The sequence below is a fragment of the Malurus melanocephalus genome, unplaced genomic scaffold (genome assembly GCF_030028575.1).
Source record: "Malurus melanocephalus ecotype Western Australia unplaced genomic scaffold, MMel_1.1 scaffold_12, whole genome shotgun sequence".
Classification (NCBI taxonomy): domain Eukaryota; kingdom Metazoa; phylum Chordata; class Aves; order Passeriformes; family Maluridae; genus Malurus; species Malurus melanocephalus.
In genome coordinates, this window is record NW_026623244.1 from 377,470 (window position 1) to 400,574 (window position 23,105).

General features: G+C 42.4%; 1 protein-coding gene across 1 annotated transcript in view; it reads right to left on the reverse strand.

Annotated features, from left to right (window-relative positions):
- Nucleotides 1-151: 151 nt before the first annotated feature.
- The window catches only part of SORCS3 (sortilin related VPS10 domain containing receptor 3), a 182,642-nt gene continuing 159,688 nt past the window's right edge, over nucleotides 152-23,105 (reverse strand). The window contains exons 20-27 of the mRNA XM_057379343.1: nucleotides 22,146-22,279; nucleotides 17,850-17,973; nucleotides 15,147-15,259; nucleotides 13,649-13,780; nucleotides 11,651-11,750; nucleotides 9,544-9,649; nucleotides 5,018-5,178; nucleotides 152-4,451 (exon numbers count right to left, since the gene is read on the reverse strand). Coding sequence (XP_057235326.1) covers nucleotides 4,387-4,451; nucleotides 5,018-5,178; nucleotides 9,544-9,649; nucleotides 11,651-11,750; nucleotides 13,649-13,780; nucleotides 15,147-15,259; nucleotides 17,850-17,973; nucleotides 22,146-22,279 — 935 coding nt within the window. The 3' untranslated portion in view covers nucleotides 152-4,386. The remainder of the gene's footprint in view (nucleotides 4,452-5,017; nucleotides 5,179-9,543; nucleotides 9,650-11,650; nucleotides 11,751-13,648; nucleotides 13,781-15,146; nucleotides 15,260-17,849; nucleotides 17,974-22,145; nucleotides 22,280-23,105) is intronic.

Consider the following 23,105-nt stretch of genomic DNA (forward strand, 5'->3'; position numbering starts at 1 on the left):
TCTCTGTTGACACTCCATGTGCATGCATGACCCTGAACAACAGAGCTGGAGGGATAGACATAGCAAGGGAAATTCAAAAGACMAAGAAGATTTTGCCAAAAGGAAATCTAAGAAGAACAAGGATTGAAAAAGCAGCCAGGGGTAACTCTGATGTACAAAAATACATTTATTTTCAACAATTTCAAAACCACTGCCTTTTTTTACAGTAGAAATATTCAAATGGAACAATAAAACCAAGAACAGTATATATATATATGTATATATATGACTCATGCAGTTGTATTACTGTGTTCAATACAGGTATTGCAATTGTCTGTCTCATTTAATCCTTTGAAACCACGGTGGTGGTTTGGGTTTAATGCACTGTCCAACATCATCAGAAAGAATGTGAGGATTCTGGTTCTGCTCGTTATACCTGGAATGTGTGTGGGAGCTGAYTGGAGCGGGGAGAATAGGACATCAGGACATCTTTGCACATCCTTGACAACAAAGTTTAGTCCAAAATAAAATGCACACTTCCTGCACATGCTGTCATAGATGGCAGATGTGTCTGAAACACTCTCTGGTTCCCAGTCACTCTGSTCTCACCTCTGAGCCTCCCAGGTTTGGTGTTAGGGTTCTCGAGTACTGGTTAAACTAAGTAGAGGATCTATTAATGGCTCACATCAGATTGTCAGCCACACAGAGCCAGAAGCTGCATCTAGTCTCCAGACCTCATGCATTATTCCTAAATTACAGCTAATCCATCACGGGGGAAAGGCTGGCAGTGACAGAGGGCACTGACYCAGTCTCTTGCTCTCTCTCTTTCTTTTCCTCTTTTTACATAATTACACTATGGGAGCTATTTATGTCCCACTGATGCCATTGCCTTTTCCCCTCATTACTCAGGTAAATAATAATCTACAGCTTCAAGGATTTCCATTACATTTTCCTCAGGGGTAAAACTTGCAGGGGAAAAAAACCCCAAGTTGTTATGTCCCAGCAAGACACAGACAAATAGAAGTGGCGAAACTCCAGTCTGTGCTAACATTGCAGTTCAGTACGTTCAAAAATAGCTGAACAGGGCTGGTTACCCAATCCAAAGCTTACAGATGTTCCATGGATAATTAGGAATGCAGTAATTACCCTTCCAGTACTCTAAAAGAGCAGGTTTCAGTCATGAACATGAGCTTTCTTCAGCTGCCATGGCTGTGCCCAGTGCAGCAGGTGTGACCTGGCACACATGGTCCCGTGCACACTCTGGGGATGTGCCTGGAGCCCCCCTGGTCCTGACAGCGAGGGACAAACCCCACTGAGAGCCAGKGACAGCCACCAAGGCTGAGGGAAGGGGAAGTTTGAGCAAACACAAGAATCACTCAGGTTTTTCTCACATTCAGGTTTGGCTCCATGGGTTTTTCTTGTCTGCTTTGTAGGATGCTTTAGGATCACTTCGAATGGAAAATGACATTTTAGTCAGATGTTTCTACAAAAGTTAACTGTGTCATTCCGAAATTTCTCAGCCTCCACGGAGATTAACTTACTTTTTGAGAAGTTATTTTTTTCCCRTTTTTTTCAACAGCTTACTCCCAATTTTTCCCTCTTACTTCCTCCCATCTGAGACATTTAACAGCAATTTTTAAAAGTGTAAAGTAATAAAATGTAAAAAGTGGGACGAAATTAAGAAAAGAAATTGTGAAAACTGCAGTCCTCTGCCTTTCTTGTTAAAACAACATGAGATCAAGTCCATGAAAAACCTAGAAAATTCCAAACAACAATGAACATTTTCACTTTGTCTTGTGGTTTATAAAGGAAGAAGACAATAAGAAAATAAAGAGTACTAATAAAGAAAATAATCAGTATTTTCTATTCAATCCTCTGCAGCAGCTCACCAAAGCAGTACTTCAAATCCCAATGATCAGCAAAGACTGAGATCAGCCCACAATTTAACTCAAAGCTCCTGGGAKCATTGTTTATGTACATCCCTCCCATCTATACCTAAATGGAAAGCTGTGGCCTTGTGCTAGCAGCCTTATCACCAGACTGGGCCATTACTGTAAACTACTTTGGTGTTTCAGTAGAATGGAGACAGTAATGCAACAGTTTATGCACTGGTGATGGATGGAAACCAAGGTTAAATGGAATAACACAGCCATCGCTCTTCACCTTGTATTAGAAACCAGAGCAGAAAAGTGAGGGGGAAAAACAGAAGAGAAATATTTTTAAATCAACAGTAAAGACCCACAAATCTGACTGAAATGGAGAAGAATTGAAAATATTTAGCTTTAGTACCTCTCAAAAAACAGTATTTCCCTGTTTTTTGTTTTTTTTTTTTGTTTACAATTTTTATCTTGAAATACCTCCTGAGCTCTTCTRCAGAACTGTGGTTAAGCACTTTTCTCTCCACCCACAGAGCCATCAGGATTTTAATCTCTGAAAGACATTCCAGCCCACTGACAGAGTTCTTGAGGYTGGTTTGCAGCCCACTGCCATATTACAATGCAGAGAGACAGCAAGTAACACCTAAATTCCAGCCATCTCCTCATTTCAGCCTGGGTACATTACAGGTGATTGGGGTCCTGTATCCAGATCCTAAGAAATCATAACAAATATCGTCATCTGCTGTCATTTCTGCCTCCATTACCACACACGCACTAGAACATCTTCCCAGACACACCTCCCATTTTCCTTCCCCTCCTCCTGAATCCTAACACTCAATACCCGGCAGACTAAGATTCGTTTTTGACATCATCAGCTCAAGAAAAATGGTAAAAAAAAAGTAACACACTGCTAAGTCAACCTCTTGTCCCAAAACTCCACCATTTCATAGGGCTTTCCTCAATYCAGTGTCAAGGAAATTTCTAGAGTTTTTTCAACACATTTTCTTCATTAACCTCCCTGTTTTAACCAGCAAACACCAGAAATGTCCAGTCTGAATGGGAAGCTGCCATTCTGCAGCGCTCACAAGAAAGACCTTCCACAGCTCATTTATGCAGGGCTGACCCTGCACTGCCCTCTCCAAAGGGCAGTCCCTAATCACATACATTGTGTTCAGCCAGAATTTACTACTCTTACACACCCTAAACAGAGCTTTACTTCATCAGCTTCACTGTTAAAAGCATGACTTCCCCCTGGGAATAACCTTGCCCTGTTAAGCTGAGGTTGTACTGGGTACAGCAAGGCCACTGGTATTTGCCCACACTCAGATGGTGATAATTTGAGGATTGTTTTCCTCATTTTCGCTGAAAGATGTCACCAAGATCCTTCTCAGAAGTGGCCAACAGTGACAGAGATGAATAGATGATAAACATCATTAAAATATTCATGACAGGCTCACAGTCTGCCCTGCTAGTATCTTTTTCTGCTCCATCACAGGAAATGACACCATATATATATATATGTAAAAAAAGGCTTGCAGTTATACACAGAGAAATAAACTAAGCTGTTTATAGACAGCAGTGTCAGATTGAAATATGACAGACAACTGGAACACACTTGGAACCAAAGTGTGACTCAAGTGCTCACCAGGGTCCCTGTTTGGCTGGCGTGTACTTGTGTGTGTGTGTGTGTGTGTGTGTGCACGTGGGCGTGCATGTGTGTGTGTGGTTCAGGTTCTCTTTTAAACATATCTTCTTTTACTAAACATTAAATTATTTCCCAGGAAATAAAAAGCTATGTACATTGTAATTATCTACAGTAGGCCTTCGGCATCCTCGCTATTCACATGCACAGGGTTTGGGCTGCATTCATAAACTCAGACTGGCTCCTCTGCTGCTCGTGGTGCTGTCCCCTCCAGCCAATCTGTAGTCCAAAGAACGCTGATGTGTGTGTTTGCTCTGTTGGTTTTTTTTTTATCCCTTTTTCAGCAGTCAGCACTGCCAGAGGGTGACTGAAATTAAAAGCAATTAAGGAGGCAAGATCCTGCAAGAAGCTGAGACATGCATGTCACTGGGAAGCGAGGGATGTTGGCATGTTGCAGAGCCTGGTCCAACAACCCAGTCTGAACCCTCTGGCAGGATGAAGCAGCTGATTCATGACTTATTTTGAAAAGGGCTGAAAAGGGACAATTTGCTTACAACATGTTGCCTAAGGTACAATACCTATCTGTTGGATTTGAATGYTTAATTCCTGTTCTGTATTTAATAGGAGGCTGGCATTCAAGTCCCATTGCACACTGGACTCACCCTTTGCTTTCTGTTTCTGATCTGATGTGTATTTCCTAAATATGAAGAACCCCTGCTATTTATGAATGCAGCCCTGGTAAACACAAAAAGCCCACCCCATCCCCTCCCAAATGATAATAATGACATATAACTCTTTCTTTTTTCATAATAATAATAATAATAATTATAACAATAATAATTACAAATAAAAAGTCAGAAATGCTGTAGACCAAGTGGATTCTCAGTATTAAACACTAGTGCAGTTGGGGATTTCCTTTGTGCTTTCACTGTTGGCAATTGTTGAGATGCTTCCTGTGGAGGAGAAAATGGAGAAGAGAATCAGTGCAGTGGCTTCAACAGTTTGGTCCATATTGCTTCTCACTCCTCCTTAGGATGTGGCAAAGACAGAAAAGATGCCTAAAAGTAACACACCCTTTTATGTATTTGCAATAAGCAGGGAGCATGCAGAAAACTCCTCACTACAGCTCRGCTGACCAGCAGTAAACCCATTAAGCTGTTAGGGACATATTTGCYTGTAATCACAGCACACCAACAGTGTAAGGCTGGCTCAGCTGGTCCTTCTGAAGGTGCAGGGAATGTGGCACTCCACAGGAGAGAMAGGGTCATGAGCAGGCTCAGCTGTGAGCCACAGCTATTCTGTGTGCCTACTGCTGCCTCCAGTTTGCTACTCTGGGGAAAGCTGAAAAGCTGTAAGAGAAACTCCATTACCACATTGCAGAGAGGGATTTACTCCCTCTCTCAGTGCCTCAGGGTTCTGCTTGTACCTGGGATCAGGGTGACTGCCTCTCCTGATACCCAAAACACCAACATCCTCACCCAGGCTGTGAAACAAAACTCAGTTGAGGGCTGTCTCTCACCCATCACTCGTGTGTCCAGCTCTTTGTCCATCAGCTCCTCAGGGTCTGTGAACTCACTCAGAGTGATTTTGGGGGCATTTTCRCTTTGGCTGACAGAGCCAATCATTTCCTGCTCCTTGTCATGCTGAACTTGGGCATAAATGTTAATCCAAGGGATTTTCCTGCAAAGGAGAGGAAAATGAGATGTTATATTTTATAACACAGGGGTCCTCAGCATGTCATTTATTAATGAGACAAACTGAGATTAATCCCAGAAATGCAGCACTGGCAGTGATGCAAAGTATGAGCTCTCAGAATGGTGCAAGTACCACAGAGATGTTCATCTCTGAAAGTGCCCTTAGCATCCACTAATTCCAATAAGAGCCTGAAGGTACTCCAAATCTCAGGCCATTGTCTTCATATCCTGTGCACAAAGGCTCCCCCAGCTGCAAACTTCAGTRTTCTGCCCTTTTAAATGAGAAGTCKTGCACACAGTGGACACTGCACTCTGCTCAGAGAGCAGCAATCAGCTAAGTACAATCAGCTGCAATTGTCAGCTCTCTCAGTATTTATTATATGATCAGTGGTGCATTGGAAACCGAAAGTAAAAATCAATTTGGCACTATCAACTGAGCAAAAAAATTGCTGGGCTTGTTGCTGCTGACAGGCCCACACTGACTCAGAAGAAATTGCCACATCTGAAAGAGTTATAAAGAATTGTTCCTGCCTCAAAGTACAGAAAGGATTTGGACCTCATAACACCYATCCAAAGTCTATTTGTTACCATTTCATTGCAAAAAACAGCTTGTCATGCTATGGATCATGCAAGTTTGCAGGGACTTGTTTTTCCTTGCTGCTCAGGAAGCCAAGGAAGTTAAAGGATCATTTCTTCCTTCTTCTCCCAAGTGAAGTTAACTTGGCTTGCCAGAATGATATTCCTGAGTCAGTTAGGTAGACAGGTAGTTACACAGGCCTAGACTGACAGGTAGCAATGCCAGGAGGAATGCAAGTTTAAAATGAGAGAATTGAAAAGGAATTTGTTAAGCATTGTGGGCATTGCCAAGATTATCTGCATTGCCTGCTGGAAGTTGACTGTTTTTCCAAATGCTCTTAGAAAGCCTTTGTGCCATGCAGTTCACACTGCTCCAGTAACGAAAATCTGGAGAATATCTTCAATTCTTTTAAGCACACAGGAGAGAAAGAGAAAGAAGATGTGTTTGAAAGAATTAATATAAAATGCTATATCTTTATGGTAATCTGTCCACTGTTGGACATGCCAAAGACTGAAAGCAGTGGAAATTGCCTTAACTCTCATGAATTCAATAGAACTATGCTGATTTTGCCCCAGTGAAGTTCTGGCTTCAACCAGCTTGTGCTTTTGGTTTGCTTTGGCATTCTGTCCTTCACCAGCAGTAAGCCAGGACACATTTGGGATGTTTAGCAGCAGTTGATAAATCTCATTATCCACTCCCTTTCTCCTACTTTCCAAAGTTCAAATATGCCTTAAATGCCACCAGAAGATATAAGAAGTACACAGGAAATGAGAGAAAACTAATATGCTCCCAGTAGGATTTATGTGCCCAGAATTTGTCTGGAGACATATGGAGACACAAGAAAATGTCTGGAGACACTGGAAGGCTTAGCCTTGCTTCCAAACAATGCAACGGCAGAGCAGTGATCATCTCTGAATGCTGGCTGGAAAGGTGAGAAAGCTGTTCAGCACTGTGAGGCAGAGAGCCCCCAGATACTTCAGAGAGGGGACAAAGAGGCTGAGAGGGCTGTACCTGTGTGAATCCACACACAAATACCCAAYCCTGCTGTACCTGTGTGAATCCACACACAAATACCCAACCCTGCTGTRCCTGTGTGAATCCACACACAAATACCCAAYCCTGCTGTRCCTRTGTGAATCCACACACAAATACCCAATCCTGCTGTACCTATGTGAATCCAYACACAAAYACCCAAYCCTGCTGTACCTRTGTGAATCCAYACACAAAYACCCAAYCCTGCTGTACCTGTGTGAATCCACACACAAATACCCAAYCCTGCTGTACCTGTGTGAATCCAYACACAAAYACCCAAYCCTGCTGTGCCTCCCAGCACTGACTCTGGTGGCCACATCACTCTGAGCACAATGAGCTCTCACTCCTGCCCTGCTGTCCCAGGACACACACATGGACTGCCCCATGGCCCCACCACTGCTCAGCACTCACACGGTGTTCACTGATATATGCTCAATCTTCCAGAAAAGAAACAACTTTTTTACAGATTATTTCCACACTTTTCCCCTCTTCCTTCCTTTCCCACTGGGACCTCCTCAACAAGCATCTCTCTGGCAGCAGTGTTTAACATATGGACAATTGATGGACTCATAGTAAGGAGTCTGTGTGCAACCCAGCAAAGCACCAAATCTATGAATTTGTAGAATTAAAAAATCATGCCAGCYTATGCACTCCCATAACCTTTCCCTGTAAGCAGAAGCTCTGTATTCAGGCTGGGACCACCATTAATCAAAAAAAGTACACATGGCTAATGGACCTCTGCATCACTGAGAGCTACAGGAAACCTTTGGGGTTTGCCCCCYTTTTTCCATTAAGAATCGTTGCATGCTCTCACTTCTGCTCCATTGAGCCAGGGGTTTTAGACAGAGCTGAAAAGTTGCTTTCTGTTCTGAAAAATCAAGTTGAGAACACTGTGTATATGATTTATCCTACACTTTGTCAGCTTGATCTGGGCTTTTCCCCTTTGGGACAGAGCAGACAAGAGGGGACAGACAGTTAATAAGCTCTAGGGCCAGGCAAAACTGATGCTTTTATCATCTTCCTCCTCAATCCCAATGTCTAAAACATTCAACTTGCAGACAGATTTTAACAAGGCAGGCTCTACCCAGCCCTGGAGCACAATARAAGGCTGATGGCTGCTATACTCAAAGCTCTGGGTGCTTTAGCAGTACAAGAAACATTTTTTATGAGCTGTAGTAGCAGAACATGACCCAGAGACTGCCAAAGCAAAGTGGATTAACAAGCTCCTCACAGTTCCCTGGCAGCTGGAACACWCAGACCCTTCTTCCTGGTAACTACTGACCAGAGCCAAAGACATCAGGCCAAACCTGAGAAACCATCTCAGCAAGACACAAGGGAAAGCATTTCTCACACAGGGTTGTACATACATCTTGACACATCTCCCAGAAAGATTTCTTTGCCCTCCTCATCCTACATCTCGGTGTGAGAGAAATCATCAGCTGCCTCCCCAGCGCACTGTTAATTGATGCCTTAAACAAATCCCATGTCCCATTCCCCCGGGAATCTGTATTCCACCTCACAGAAACAGAGAACAGGATTTCAGGCTGCATTAAAGAGGTTGTGCTGAAGGCCTTGAAATCTGCATCTGAGCAGAGTCAGGCAAATTCATTCCCTGGAAATTGTCCTGGGCCACTGAAATCAGTGGGAGCTTGATAACAGATACCAGTGAGTGCAGGATGAAGCACCAGAAGGAGTGCCACTCACTGATTATGAGAATGGCTAATGCAAGATGTCAGAAAGGATGGAAACTTTAAACCTGGAGACTAGGAGAGMTGCCTGTCCTATCATATCATTCCATTTCTAATATTGTTTTATCCCACTAACATCCTTAGAGAATACTAGCCTTATCCTGGGGTGCAGAAAAGAAACATATAGCTGGAATCTGGACAGGAAAAGCTCAAGTTTTCCAGCTGGAGAAACTGCTATGTCCAGGAAGCTTTTTTTTTTTTTTTTTATTTTGTTTGCTTGTTTTTTTAAGTCAGACCCATCTTATGTTTCTAATACCTTATCTTGCCAGTGGTCAGGATCTAGGYACACAGATCATTTTATGCAGTAAAGTTCCTCCTAAGGAGCTCCATCTGCCTAAATATATCCTCATAAAGCAGACCTTCAGCAAACAGGCCATTCTTATCACATATTTCGTTTCACAGCTTGCAGCAGCCAAGTGCCATGGGCCAGCCCTGGTCCTGCCTGCTGTCTGGAAGCAAAAGGTTTACATTAACATCTGTCAAGGTAAATCTCAGCACATATTCCCAAAGGCATTTTGATGCTTTACACAAATTTTCCTGGCTTTGAGTCTCCCACCTTTAACACAATCACACCTGTTCCTCTGCAAGGCTCACCTATTCACTTAGCAAGATACAAATGAGTTGCTGCTGCACGCAGGCAGCTGGCCAGGTGGGTGTAGGCTGTGTGAAGTTATCCATCATGTGGTTTTTGACTGAGCTTGCTTTGTGTATTTCAGGGAGCACAAAGGGTCCCCATTTCTGGTCTGTGGTTTAAACATGTCTGCTGAAAYAGAAGATGATTTCTGAGCTCTTGGTGAACTTTTGGAACACAAACTTTGTGGAGAAACAGCAGTAGATGGTTTTCCCTCTAAGTATGAGCAATAGGGAACTACACTCATCTRAGCCTGAGGCCAGCATGATTCACTCTGCATTTGCAATTCAGGCACAGCACTGCCTAGATTTCCCATAAACCACCCAGAGGCTCTTCCTCCCATCCCAAAGCTTTTCAACTTACCTCTTGAATTTGTAGATTAAAAAAACAGCCAAGCCTACGAACACCACAGACAACAACATGAGCATGGCCGAACTGCTGTGACCGGAGCTGGAATCGACCAGGGGCGCTGCAGGAGGAAAGGCAGAGCATTACATTTGCAGGATATCACAWGGGAACACATTAACTGCCAGAGAGTTGAGCTCAGCTCTGTCACATCTGCTTTATCCCCACTGCATGGTGCATGCTGGTTTTGGCAAGATCAATCAGCAGGAAACAATTGGTTCYCTTGTCCTTCAAAAGCCAAGGCCCTTTTTGATGACAGCACAGTCTGACATCCCCGAGTGAAAAGGCACAGAAAGCTGAATGCCTGATCACTCCTGTGCTAACACTCTGCGCTATTACCGTTCAGGTTTCTCCAGGTACTGGAGTGGAAATGAATTTTATGAAGCRTGGCTTAACACATATCTATTGCCCTTTGGAGAGGATACCTTAGAGCATCAATGAACAGCGTGACTCCCATCTTCCAAGGATATTCATCTATCTCACAAGTGACAGGGACCTACTCTTGTGACAAGCCTCAAGGTCCATCCTTGTATAGGACCTTAGGGACTTCTACATTGAGTCAGTTTTCATAATGTGGAGGAGCCCAAGGCAATAATCCTGGACCCAAGCACACAATACATTACAGTGTTTTGGAGATTTTGATCCTTGACATTTTGGTTGGGCTAAATACAGTATATTCCCATGCCTTGTTTATGCAGCTGTTCCAAGAGCTCATCAGAGCACACCATCTTAATGGCCTGAGCACTGTGCTGAGATCAAGTGTCTGATGAGAAGTCTCTAATGATGCACAAATGATTACAAGTAGCAGCTGAGAGTTTCTTGTTCTGCATAAATATTTGGTTTTGGTGTTTTACTATTCTCTATTCTTTTTCTGTCACCCTGAAGATAGGGACAAAGTCATGCAAATAAAGTCAGCTCTGATTACATTGCCAAAATTCCACACCTAACTGTCTGATTCTGCCAGTATTCTGCYAATACTTCTGACTCTTCTGTGGGAAATACTGTCATTTCATCCAAGTCAAAACACTATGGGAATGGTCATGAAACAAATGCAGCACATGTACTGGAAGGGGTGCAAGAACAGCTGCAAAGTGTGAGTTAAATGCAGTGCCTTGCAAGAACCAAGCCAGATTCTGGAGAATTCCAGCCACCTGGAGACCTCAGAGAGCGCATCACATTCCCAGTTTTGCAAATTAACCAGTTTTTCACACTAGAGAGTTAGAGAGTGAAGGTAAAAAGGCATTACGTGTAGGAAAGGYCATGAGTCTTGATTTAGCCCAGTTCTTGGCTCTCTGAGAAGAAGCTGAAGTGTATTATTGTGGGATATTAATCCCAATCTTTCAGAGAGGCTATCAGCAACAGTACTTGCACAAGATCCCACATTTCTGACAATTTCAAGGGCAGTCATAAAAAGCAAGGGCAAAAATAAATCCATCACCTCCTTTGTAACCATCTCTTTCTCATCAATAGCTGAGAGCTTCRCACCAGGCTGGTTTAAAGTAAAAGGGGTGACAAAGGTTACAGTGACTCTTTGTTACTTTGTGCAAAGATAGAGATAAGTGGCACTGAAATTTAGGTTCTAATTTGTAGAAGTCAACATTCAGGCACATATTCCCTGTAAGAGGCCTTGATCTTCTTTTCATGAGTTCTTTGCCCCTTTAAAGCTTCTTAGCTAGTCATAACAGTAACAAGCCCTTTGCTGTAAGGATTTGATCCAACATCCATGAAACTTAGAAATATCCCCACTGAATTCCACAGGTGCTCAATAAGGACTTAATAGAACACTATTCACCTGGTTTTCTAAAACACTTGAAAAACACCAGTGCACTGGTTAATTAAGCCATAGGGAACCCTTACAAGGCACATTTTACACTTGTAAAAACTGGAGCATGAAGATGCCCCTGATGGGCTGGTTTTAACACTTCCAGCTTCTACCACAATGTCTCAGTTGGCACATACCCCAGTGCCACAYGCCAAAGTGTGAGTGCTCTGATGTAGGCTGGTTCTCCTGGGCTTGTCTGAAGCCTCAGGAGAGCCACAGCTGTGCCTTTGGCTCCACACTCACCTAATGTCAACTGAGTAACATACACAACCACTTCAACACCAGGCTTCAGCTCAAACTGGACCAGGTTCTGGTTGAGAGCATTAAAAAGGATTTCTACCACCTGAAGAAATAAGGAGAGATACAGCAGTTACAGTACAGAATATGGCAAGGTCTGGAGAACATTCAGGAACACACAAAGCCCATGAATAGAAGCTGACATCTCTTACTGCCTTCAGCAGGGACTGAGGAAGTGGAGGAAAATGCACATGTGTTTTGGGTGGAACTGAATGTCATTGCATGCAAGTCTCCCTTACAGAACTTTTGAGACTCTCACTGTATGTTATTATCTCTCTCCCGGAAAGCAAACCATGAAGGCTAGCAATTTTTTTTTTTTTGAGGGGGCTGAAAGAAGAGGGAAAATAACTAAGGACCTTTTCACCTTCCACAATATCCTGTGAGTTTGACCAAATGCATYTGGAAATCACCAACACATTGGCCTTTCATTGGTGAATAAAGAAACTAAATTAGGCAGTCCAGACTTACATTTCTTTATTCCCACTGATCCTGTCATGTAGCTAATATTTAAACAGGCTATTGGGGACGAGACAATCCAGTTCTTAAAAATCAATGGAAAATTTGCCATATTTCTCCTTCACTTAGAGGAGGGCCTTGGACTAGAGTTTGCTGGAATTTCTGAGCTGTGAAATGAGCAGCCCAGCTCTGTTGTGCTGTTTGGTTGCCCCGGAGCACGTTCTTGGCACATCATCCTGRAGCCTCAGTTTGTTCATGCCTCATCTCCACAGAGTGGCTCTGATGGACAGGCCACAGCTAATGAGTAGTTCTAATGACCTCTCCACTCTGCAGGCAGAGCTCCTCAAGCAAAAGGCAGCAACAGGTGCCAAAGTACAACTGAGTAGACTGTCAACTAAAATCAGAGCACTAGAGCTTCGGGCCTCATGGCCAATTAGTCAAAAATCTGATTGAGATGTCAGCATAACGCTGATATATGGAATATTGACACAACAGCTTGTTATAAGGAGTTTTAACACTGGCAGAGCCTACTGAACAGGACAGAAATTACTCCAAGAACATGCCTCCAAAAAGCCTTTCAAACCTTCCCACCTCAGTGCATCTCTCCATCATAACCAATGCATCACTCGCCACCATAAATTTAAGCTTTGATAACTTCCTAAGGCAAAGGAACTACTCTGCAGGGACTGACTTTGCTCAGTGGGTGACAAGAACTTCCACTGAATTCACCAGTCTGAATTATTTAATGATTGATTCAAACTTCCAAGAGTTACTTGGCGAYGGGCTCACACACAGTTTGCACACTGCAAAAATGCTGCACACAAGAACGTTTGCCAGAGCCAAGCAGCCTTTCCAGCAGCACTTCCCTCCTCTGCCTTTATAGACCTGATTTAATCACTTGGTAATTCTAACATGAAAGCTTCAGCAGCCTGGTGCCGTTGTTCCAAGCTCTTTCCTTGCCTGCATATCACTGTTGCTATTCATCACCGYAATTACCTATTTATCTAAATGGATGGATATTGTAACTTCCAAATATAGTTTGCACAGGCCATTCGCTGCTGCAGAAAAAAGAAAAAAAAGAGGTCTTGTTTTGGTGATCTATGGGCTGAAGAGCCTGATTTATTTTCAGTAAACCTCAGTATATTATCTTGCTGCTTTGGCCTCCCTCTATTAGCATTCCTCCAGGGAGTAGAGGGAGCACATATTCAAGGTTCCTTTGGCCATAACTACTGTAAAAAGGACACTCCACTGATTTAGGAAGAATCTCTGCTAGTGGTAGGCTGTGACATATCTCGGTGAGGTATTAGCAAATCCTGGTTTTCCTCTGAAAATAATTTTCTTTAATGCCATAAACTATCCTGCCACAGTCCCAGAAGCATCCATTTCCACCACACTTGTTGTAAGTATTTCCAACGCTGCGAAGCTTCGGGGGCCCRTCTGCAAACAATATGACAGGAATAAATGTTCCATGAATCCTTCTTTCCTTACTTGCTCTAGATCAGCCTCGCTGCTTTTCCTCCTCTCTGTGGTGTTTTTGTGGGGCAGGATGAAGAGTTCAGCCGAAGTAGGCAGCCCAGGGAACACAGCCACCAAGATCTGCTCGTCAGGGATACCAGTCACCTGCAAGAAAAGTAAAAAAGGAGGTGTCTAGCTGCTGTTTTGGTGGGTCAGAAATTGCCCTTCTGCTAAAGATCCACTCTGCTTCCTTCCTAGAAGTGAATATAGGCTTGGCAACACCCCTGGGCCCAAAGATCTCAACCCAAAACCCAAACCCAGGATGTCTCCAGATCTGAATGCTCCATGTAGTCCTCCTTGCTACAAAACAACAACCAACCCAAAGTCAGATCCAGAGAGTCCTTCTCAGAGCAACCACTGATAAAGGTACAACTAACAGGGACAATATGAATCAAACTGTCAGCAATCACCTCTATAATCAGGCTATGGGGATCCACATTTGCTATGTTAATTAATTTTTTTCCCCCGCAAGCTTGACTCTGAATACAGTAAAAGGGAACAACAGTTTAAAAAAATAAATGTAGTATTTTCTCAGGATGGAAAAACAATCAAGGAAAAACAACCAAGGAAACTCTTACAAACTGYAAATTTTGAGTGGGCTGCAGATGAGAAAAGCTAAGCAGGAATGTATATTCCAGTAAAAATAATCAGCCTCCATTTCTAAAAACAGCTGTAGCTAAAGCAAAAATAAAACCCAACAAGCCACATTTTTGGCAGAATTTAAAACCCACAAAAGCTTTTCTAAATCTAGCTCCTAATTTCACACAAAACTAAAAAATCCCTATTTGATATCATAAGTTATTCTGCCCACTTTCCTGAAAGAATATGAGTACTAGTTTACATATTCTAATTAATCCCAAAGGAAGATTCAGTATCTTCCACCTACAGAAGTCTCTCTTTATCCTGTAAAGATAAAGGTAAGTTTATTTTCCCTCTGAATCCTCGTTTTTTGCCCTATTTGGAAAGGGAGTAGAGATTTTAAATGCTCACCAGTTGCTACATTTATCTGCCTGTGGAACTCCTGACTATCAGGAAGAGAYAAAAATATCTTCCTCATGTATCCAGAATTCTACAGTGTCTGTCTTCTGGGATGAAGTGAATCAGCTGTTTAACAACACACAGTGACACTAACCAAATATTTGGAGTAGAAAACAGTAGGTACTGTCATATCAGTTTGGCAAAATAAGAATAATGATGATACTATTACAATCTAGAATATGCAAAATCCTCCAGGATATTAAATGCTGAAAAGCACACTGAAATAGTAATAAAAGTAATTGCAATATTTCCACAAAATTAGCAGTAYAGTTTGGCTCTGTAAAAAGATGCAGCATATTAAGCTTGTTATTGATTTTTTAATGATAGTTTCATCATTGCTGTCCTTACCCATTCTTTTAAGCTAGCATGTCAAAAAAGTGCATTTTTTAACAGCCTATTCAATGTTAGTATAGACAAGGAAACAGATGCTCACCTGTGCMAGTGCTCTCTTGATGACTTTGCCAATGTCTTGTCTCCATTCAGGGATGTCAGGGTTATGGTAGTCCAAGTTGGGAGAAAATGACAGGAGCTGAGACTGGAAATATTCTGGAACAGAAAAAAAAAAGTATTTATGAGAAGATTAAATGGGCAACGTTCAGGGTACAGGCAGGAGTGCAGAAGACAACAGGAGGACTGTAACTATCTTAAGAGAGAGAGAAAAGGCTGAAAGGAGAAAAAGGCTGGCTGACACTAAGGACAGGATTTTTATAATGGTACTTATACAGGACATTTTGCCCTAATGCCAGATTCTGGGTTTCCCCAGAGAAATAGAAGCAAGAAGGAGAGAGGTGAGAGGATGCCTTTATGACGCCTCTGGGCTTTCTGATTTTGCCACTGAGTTTCTTCAGATTCTGCTCACAAGTGACCAGCAAACAAGGCAGCACCTGGCTGAAATTCGGAAGTCCTGTCTGTACAATTGCAGAACAAACAATTGCTGTAAGTAATGTTTTCTGTTTACTCTCCTGGAGGGAAGCTGGGAGTGGTTAATACCCCAACAAAGCAGAACCCAGCAGTGCTAATGAGTGGCTCATCAAGCAATGGCGATTGACCAAACACTTTGAAGTTCCTTCCTGATTGACTGATTGCTGGGAGAAAGAAAAGCTTCCTAGACTTAAAATATAGAATAATTTAGATTTTTCTCCACTTCCAACACTCCTCGCTGGTGTCACCAAAGACCAAATCTGGAATTCTTMTGGCAGCTGTGCACAATGGGTTTGGGCCAGCAGAAGGCACAGATCTGGGATGGGAATCACATTCATATAAAAGTTCTCAGTGTAGAAGACTCTTCCTTCTGTTTTTGGGAATGTGCTGTGCCTCACCTTGAAACAACTGATCTGCAGACACTTCAAATAAGTACCATTAATCATTTGTACRAAGGCACTAGTTTTAAATCAAGATAAAGCTGCCAGAGTATAAATGAGGAAATCCACAGAAAAGCAGGGATGTGCCAGCACACCATTTAGTGGCATCTTCTGCAAGATCTGTTCTTTCTTTTTAGATGATGCAGTATATTTTTATATAAAAAGCGTCAAAGAGAGCAGRGAAAGTCTGTCAGGTTCTGAAGGTTTAACCCAGAGTCAGATAAATAAAATCTTTCACTTTTAACCCCTTAGTACCATGTCCAATTTACTTTTGGAGCAAATTCTTCTCTGTTAATCTAAAATTAAGAATACACCTGAATAAATCCCCTCTACTCCTAACACCAGATATCCATGCCTAGATTATAGGCTAGACCCATACTCACTTGACTCAGGACACAGATTACAGGACATGTTTACTAAAGGTGTCACTCATTTATGTACTCAGATGTGAACTGATCACCAGACTGAGGGAGTGGAAGGGCTCCCTCCTTAGGCCAGGTCAGTCTGCAGCACAGCACTGCTTAGGACTATTTGGACTGGATCCAAATGGGTCAATTTCTCTTTGTGATAAAACCCAAAGCTTTGGATCTTCTAAATAAAATGGAAAAATTTCTTCCAATGTGTTTGAAAACAGAGTGAGGAGCACTCTGTTGGGGCCTACTGGGACTGAAGACCAAGATCACCTGTGGGGATCACTCATATATATTTGATTCAGGTTTATTCCAGAAATTAGTGGAAAGATGGAAATTACTCAGAAGTAAACACTGCATTCTGCAGTGCTCAAAATTATGAAGAAGAGGATTCGTAACATTTGATAATAGCAAGTCTGGGTATTGCTAAATCACATTAACAAATTTTTAAAGCCTATTGTATTTCATGGCCAGACAATCAATAAATATCCATTTAGTTGGCTGTTAAGTCTGAGTATACAGAAGGACATTTATTTGTATTTAATTACTGAAACGAGACACACAGTGCAACTACAGAGTGCTGAGCTTCAAAGGAACCCAAGTTATTTGAAGCCCAGGTTTCTCAATAAAACTTGATCTCYAAAGAAAAGCTTGTCCTCAAAKGATGGATGCCAGTAACTGGTYAAGRAAAATGAMGACTGGCCTAAGGTGGAAATTATTYTCTCTGGAGAAATCYCAGTCCTGGCCAAAGCTGCAGAGAGAGCCCTTTCACCCAGGATTTACCAAGCCACAAACAGGGTGACCTCTGTTGTCTGCTAAAGRGCGCTTTTTGAAGCCCATGACATGCTGATATGGCAAAAACACACCCATGGGGAAGTCCAGTGGGCACACTCAGATTTCCAGCTGTGACATRAAAGATGGGCAGTGATCCCAACAACAGTCATTTCTGTCCTTTTTCCAGACCCCTCCTGACCCCTGTGATTTGTACAGTCACTGACACAGACACCAGTTCCATTCAGATCACCTTAATGATGCAGTGGCTATTTCTTTCCACAGCTGGGAAGCTGAAGGAAGGCAGTCTGGTTCAAGTGGTTTTTATTTCTGGGAGCTCCCTGTCTGGGTGTACAGACAGACCAACAGACACAGGAGACACCAGCCACATCTTTAGTGCTGGGGTTTCAAATGTGATTATTGCTCCATCCTATTCACTTCTGTATTTTGTCATCATGACACATCTAAACTACTTTTCATCAGAAGTTTGTTTTCAGAGGTTCCTCCAGGCACTATTGAGTTCCTAGAATTCGTTCTGGATTGGCAATGACTGTCTTTCCCCCCCAAGATGTGATTGCCAGAGGCTGAGGGTACCATGCACTGCGATCTCCTTGCTGTCCTGGATGAGAGTGTTGCCCCCAGCAACCTGCACGGTGACCGTATTCATCCCCTCCACAGTGAACATGTACGAAATGCTGCTCTCCAGGGTGATCAGGGGCTGCAAGAGGCAAACACAAACGACAACATCAAAATCAGGGTGAGATTAACTCAGGATCACAACACGCACCTGACTAATCCACCAGACAACATCCTTGCTCTTTGACACAGGGATGGTGCTACAAGTTTGCACGTCCTGCTAAGAACTAAAGGTGGCTCAAACATCGTCCTGTGAGCAGTGTCCCACAGGCTGAGGTTTCTCTCACTTCACTAAATGTTTTATGAAGTACTATTCCACTAATATTAAACTACAACCCATTATAGTGAGGACTGGTCAGCAATTGCAGAATTGGTGCAGTAGAATGCAGTGTTGTACACACACCCAGCTCAGTTGCCTCATTTGCTGCACAAAACCCAACCTCAAACTGAAAATAAACCAAAGATGCAGCTGCTTCTTCAAACAATCCATATTGTTCAGATTCAGGGCCCAGCCTTTGCTTTTATGAGCACAAATCCATTTATCTCTCCTGGAGCAACACTGCTCAGGTTGGAGTGAGGACATCCAGCACTGCCCTGTCCATGCTGTGAGTCTGTAGGCAAGCTCCAACCACAAGCTGGCAAAGTACACTAACCAGACAGAGAGCATGGCATAATTCCTGCTGACAGTGCTGACTGAATGTGGCTGTGGAAGGGATCCATGCTGGAGCAGCCCATGGGAAGGGTCCACATGGGAGAAATCCAAGGAAAACCATCTCCCATGAGAGGGACTYCCTCTAAGCAGGGGAGGAGTGTGAGGCATCCTCCCACTGAAGAGAAAGCACTGCAASAGMCTGTGATGAACTGAWCAYAGCCCMCMTTCCCTGTCTCCCTGCACTGCTGGAGGTAGAGAATTCAGGRGTGAARTTGAGCCTGGGAAGAAGGGAGAGATGCRGGAAGGTGTTTGGAGATTTRGTTTTATTTCTCAWTATCCTATTSTGATTTGATTGATAAKAAATTAYAKTAATTTCACAAGTCAAGGCTGTTGTGTTTTTTAACAGTGATYAGTACCTCTCTGACATTATTATGACCTGATTTCATTATATTTTATTTCTCCCACCCATGTGAGGAGGGGAGCAAGGGAGTGGCTTTAGTGGACACCTGGTGTCCTGACAGAGTCAATCCATAACTGAAAATCAAAAGTCCAGCCCTCACAGTGCCACTGATCTAACAGTTGGTCTACAGAAAAAAAAAAATCTTCATTTAGAGAAACTACAAAAATGGAACAGTGATACTAATCTCCAYTGCAGAAGCACACAGAGGTCTAAGAGAACAGATAAAGCCATTGTTCCACTGTTGTTGTTCCTTCACCACACTGCCAGGTTGTTTTCAGAGGAAAACTTTAAACCTTCATCTTCCATCACTCACACTTTATCTCATCAGTCTGCCAACCTGTCTGCACTTCACAACAGTGGTCACRTATGCCATTTTCACAGCCAAAACAAAATTTCCACTGGCATCAGCCAGACTGGCAAACACATTTCTCTCTCTCTCGACTATCACCTTCCTCTTATCCCCTCATCCACGAGCTGAAAAAGCAGCAAAACCCAAAAAGTCTTATCACATGGCACACACAGTCCAAGGGCACCAGCTTGTGCCAGCCCTGGAGGCCCAGCTAACATTTACTGAGATATCCACAGACCCTGGAGAATGAACGGGCCTACATCAAACTGCAGTGGTATCAGCAATCCTCCTGGAGGTTACAGGTTGTGGTTCTGTGCAAAGGCAGATAAGAGGATGCAATCTGGCCTTTAAAATTATAATTTTTTTCTTTCTGTATGTGTGTATGCTGGACATTCCATTACCATGGATGATTTCACCTCCATCATGGAGTTTTAACATTCAGCCAGCTCCTTAATTTTAATTCAAGAACCAAGACCTGGAAACCAACTCTAAATTAAATCAAGTAGTTTAAGGTTCATTTGCTCAAACCTATTAGACAGCTGGATACATTTATTAAACTGGACCTGTGTTAATCCAGGCAAATTGGCCTTTGGGCATACTGTGAAAATGAGTACAGTAGAAATTCAGCACAGGAGTTTCAGCAGGGTGGGGAGAGCAGTAGAAGAGTCTCAGCCAGGTCGTTTGAGTCTAAGGCAACATTCTCCTGCAGCAGCACAGAGAGTGTGACAGGAGACACAGCTGGCTCTGCTGGGGTGGCYATGGGCTGAAGAGCAAAAGAGGCTGCAATCCCTCAGCATGGAACTGGAATGTATCATCTAATAATACCAGTCACAATATTACACACTTCATCCTTTAATTCGAGTCCCCATCTTCCACCTCTACTCAGAACACCATGGTTTACTCATGAGTGGGCACAGAGAAGGATCTGACATACACATTAAATATCCCAGGAGGAATTTTGATGAGAKGCAGACTGGTGTTCTGAATAAAAGGTGGCTGATATAGTTATGTCTGCATCTTCTGCCATACTTCTGTCAGAGTTCAAGTACATTCCATGAGGTAGATGGAGATAACACTTTGCAAAGAATAAAAAGTGCTCTGGGTCAGAGATTCAGACACAAGCAAGTGGCACCTTGTTTACTTTTCCACATTTCCGCAATGTGTAAAACCCTCACAATGTGTCCAAGGATCAGCTGCTCCATGGGCAGTTGGGTCCAAAGTATCCATTCCAAGCACACCCATATCTGCTTCTACTCTGCTGCCAAGGGGTCTGATATTTAAGCTAGAAGATGAAACAGATCCTATTTCCAACCCAGAAGCAAGCACCACGAAAACTGCTTGAAAATCTTCAGCAAACACCACTGCCTAACTTTACCTTTTCCAGTTTACTTTCTATTAAAAAAAAAAAAAAAMAAACCCTTTTTAAGGCCCTATTCACCATCAGCTTCTATAGTAAGGACAAAAACAATGGCAGGAATACTCCACACTGGAGGCCTTAAACAGATGATCAAGTTACCAGTACCTAAATTGTCTGAGATGCACTTTAATGGTTGTCCATGTGTGAGCACTGAGCCAAAAATATCAGAACTATAATGTGATTTTGCATCCCTGTATTTCAGTGCAGTATAAATTAYTGGAATTACCTGGTACTTGCAATGGACTAGATGTGTATATGTGGGTGGATGCCTTAGTTCAGCTAAGGCACAGCAACTTGCCAAGTTACTGTAAATGGTTTTTGCTCCTGAGCCCTTCCTGTGCCTAAATTACGCTTCCACAAAAATAAACAAGTTCTTACAGGGAGCTTCCTAACTTGATGTAAAATCCCAGTAGATGCAGCACTTACTGTTTTTATTTTGCCTCTCCTAATATTGTTGGTAGATAGGGTAAGAGGTTAAAACTAAGGAGCTTTGTCAAAAAGAAAACAAAATAATTCTGTGCCTATTTTTTATCTCAAGTGCCAYATTTCATGTAAAATCCCCATTATTTTCTGCCGTGATCTCACCTCAGTGCACACCTTCAATTGCAAATGTAGACAATGATGTGACTTAAATTGCTTTCGTAAATAACAGCAGAAAMTACATTGTAAAATTAACAGCTGCACCTTTCACAACTGTAAAATGGAGAATAGTGCCTGTCTCACTCCTAAAGCCTACAATAAAATGTAGCTAATAAGCAATCCTGCTCTCCCCATTTGAAAGCATGACGTTAACTCGTAGTTTCACTTACTTTAGCTATTGATAAAAAAGCTCTTTATAATACATACAGTTACAATACACATCATTTGAAAATTCRCTACAAAGAAGTCTCATCTCCCTCTCTAATACAGCCAAACTCTTCAGCTTGAAATTCTAGATGCAGCTGTTTATTTGAACACCAAGGGCTTTAAAGTACCGGGCTGGAATCCAGCATTAGGTACTGCACACTGGTACATAATGGAAACCCCCTGGTTATTTGAACACCAGCAGTTTTTAAACACTGTGTTGAAAGCCAGCATTATTCCAGACATAGCTCAGTTAAGTTGCAAGTGAACGCTGGTAATAACAGTGGTCTTCAACACTCAGTAGGACTGATAACAACCAGATGGAGAAAGTAAAGACCCCTMGGAACAAAACAAGACACAAGGAAATAAATTCCAAAGGTTGAAGTTCAGCTAATGACAACCCTTTTCAGACAAGGAAAAAACTAAAACGCCAAAGAGACAAAGGCAAGAAGTTTTTATTAAAAAAACTGAGAGAGTTCCCTGTCTGCTGTGACAAGCTCAGGAAGAAAAAATGAAGCAAAGGGTGTCTGTACCTTGGTGCTGTTGCCAAACCACCAGAAGTAGGTAAGTGTGCCTGCCTGGCTGGGCCAAACCACTGCAGTAATGTTGACATCCTTATTTCTGATGGCAACGAAGGGGACACTCAGGTGGACGTGCTCCACTGGACCTGTGGGAAGAGAGTTCATTATTAGAGGCTTTGACTGAAATCCTCCCTGCACAGCTGTGAACAGCAAGGATCTTCTCCTTTAAATAAATCAAAAATCCTATGTCAGCARTGAGAGTCTAGTTTAGAACTAAAAGAGAATTTCAGCAGCCAGTAAACAACAGAAAAAGATACCAGATTTAAAAAGACAACTGGTTTTCCCATTCTTAATTTTAGGGGAGCCAGAAATGCTCACTTTCCATGGTGCTAATTTTTAGACAGGGTCAGCACTGTGTTTAGAATAATTATTTTAATGTATTTTGAAGAACAATGAACTTGCTTTGCATTGTATAGGGAAGCTGCTACTGAAAGCTAGAGAGATAGCACACAAGAGAGAAAGAAGGTTTTTTCTTGAAAATATAGTCATTGAGCTACTAAGATTTGTGGGAAAACCATTTTAGCCAAGATGGCTTTAATCTGGTTATATAAGAGGCATTTACGACATGATTAAATACCCCTGACAGTTTTTTAAAAGGTCTCCAAAATAAAGAACTCACGATTTTGAAAATCCTTGGTATTGGTATCTTTCTGACTTAGGCCTGACCTTAGGAAGTCTTTGGGGAGTCAGTTGCCCCTAGTAAAACATCAGTAACCATTTGAAAGATGTGTGCATTGGCATACCAAAGCATGTAACTGTCAGAGGCGTTTGATTCTTATTAAAGAATTCYTATTCTTGTTATTCTTATTAGAGAATAACAAAGTACCAATGCAAAGTTGTACCTAAAAAATGCAAATGCCCAAAACAAGTCCAGGACACAAAGCCCTGAATTCAGAAGGCTGTTCCTCTCTA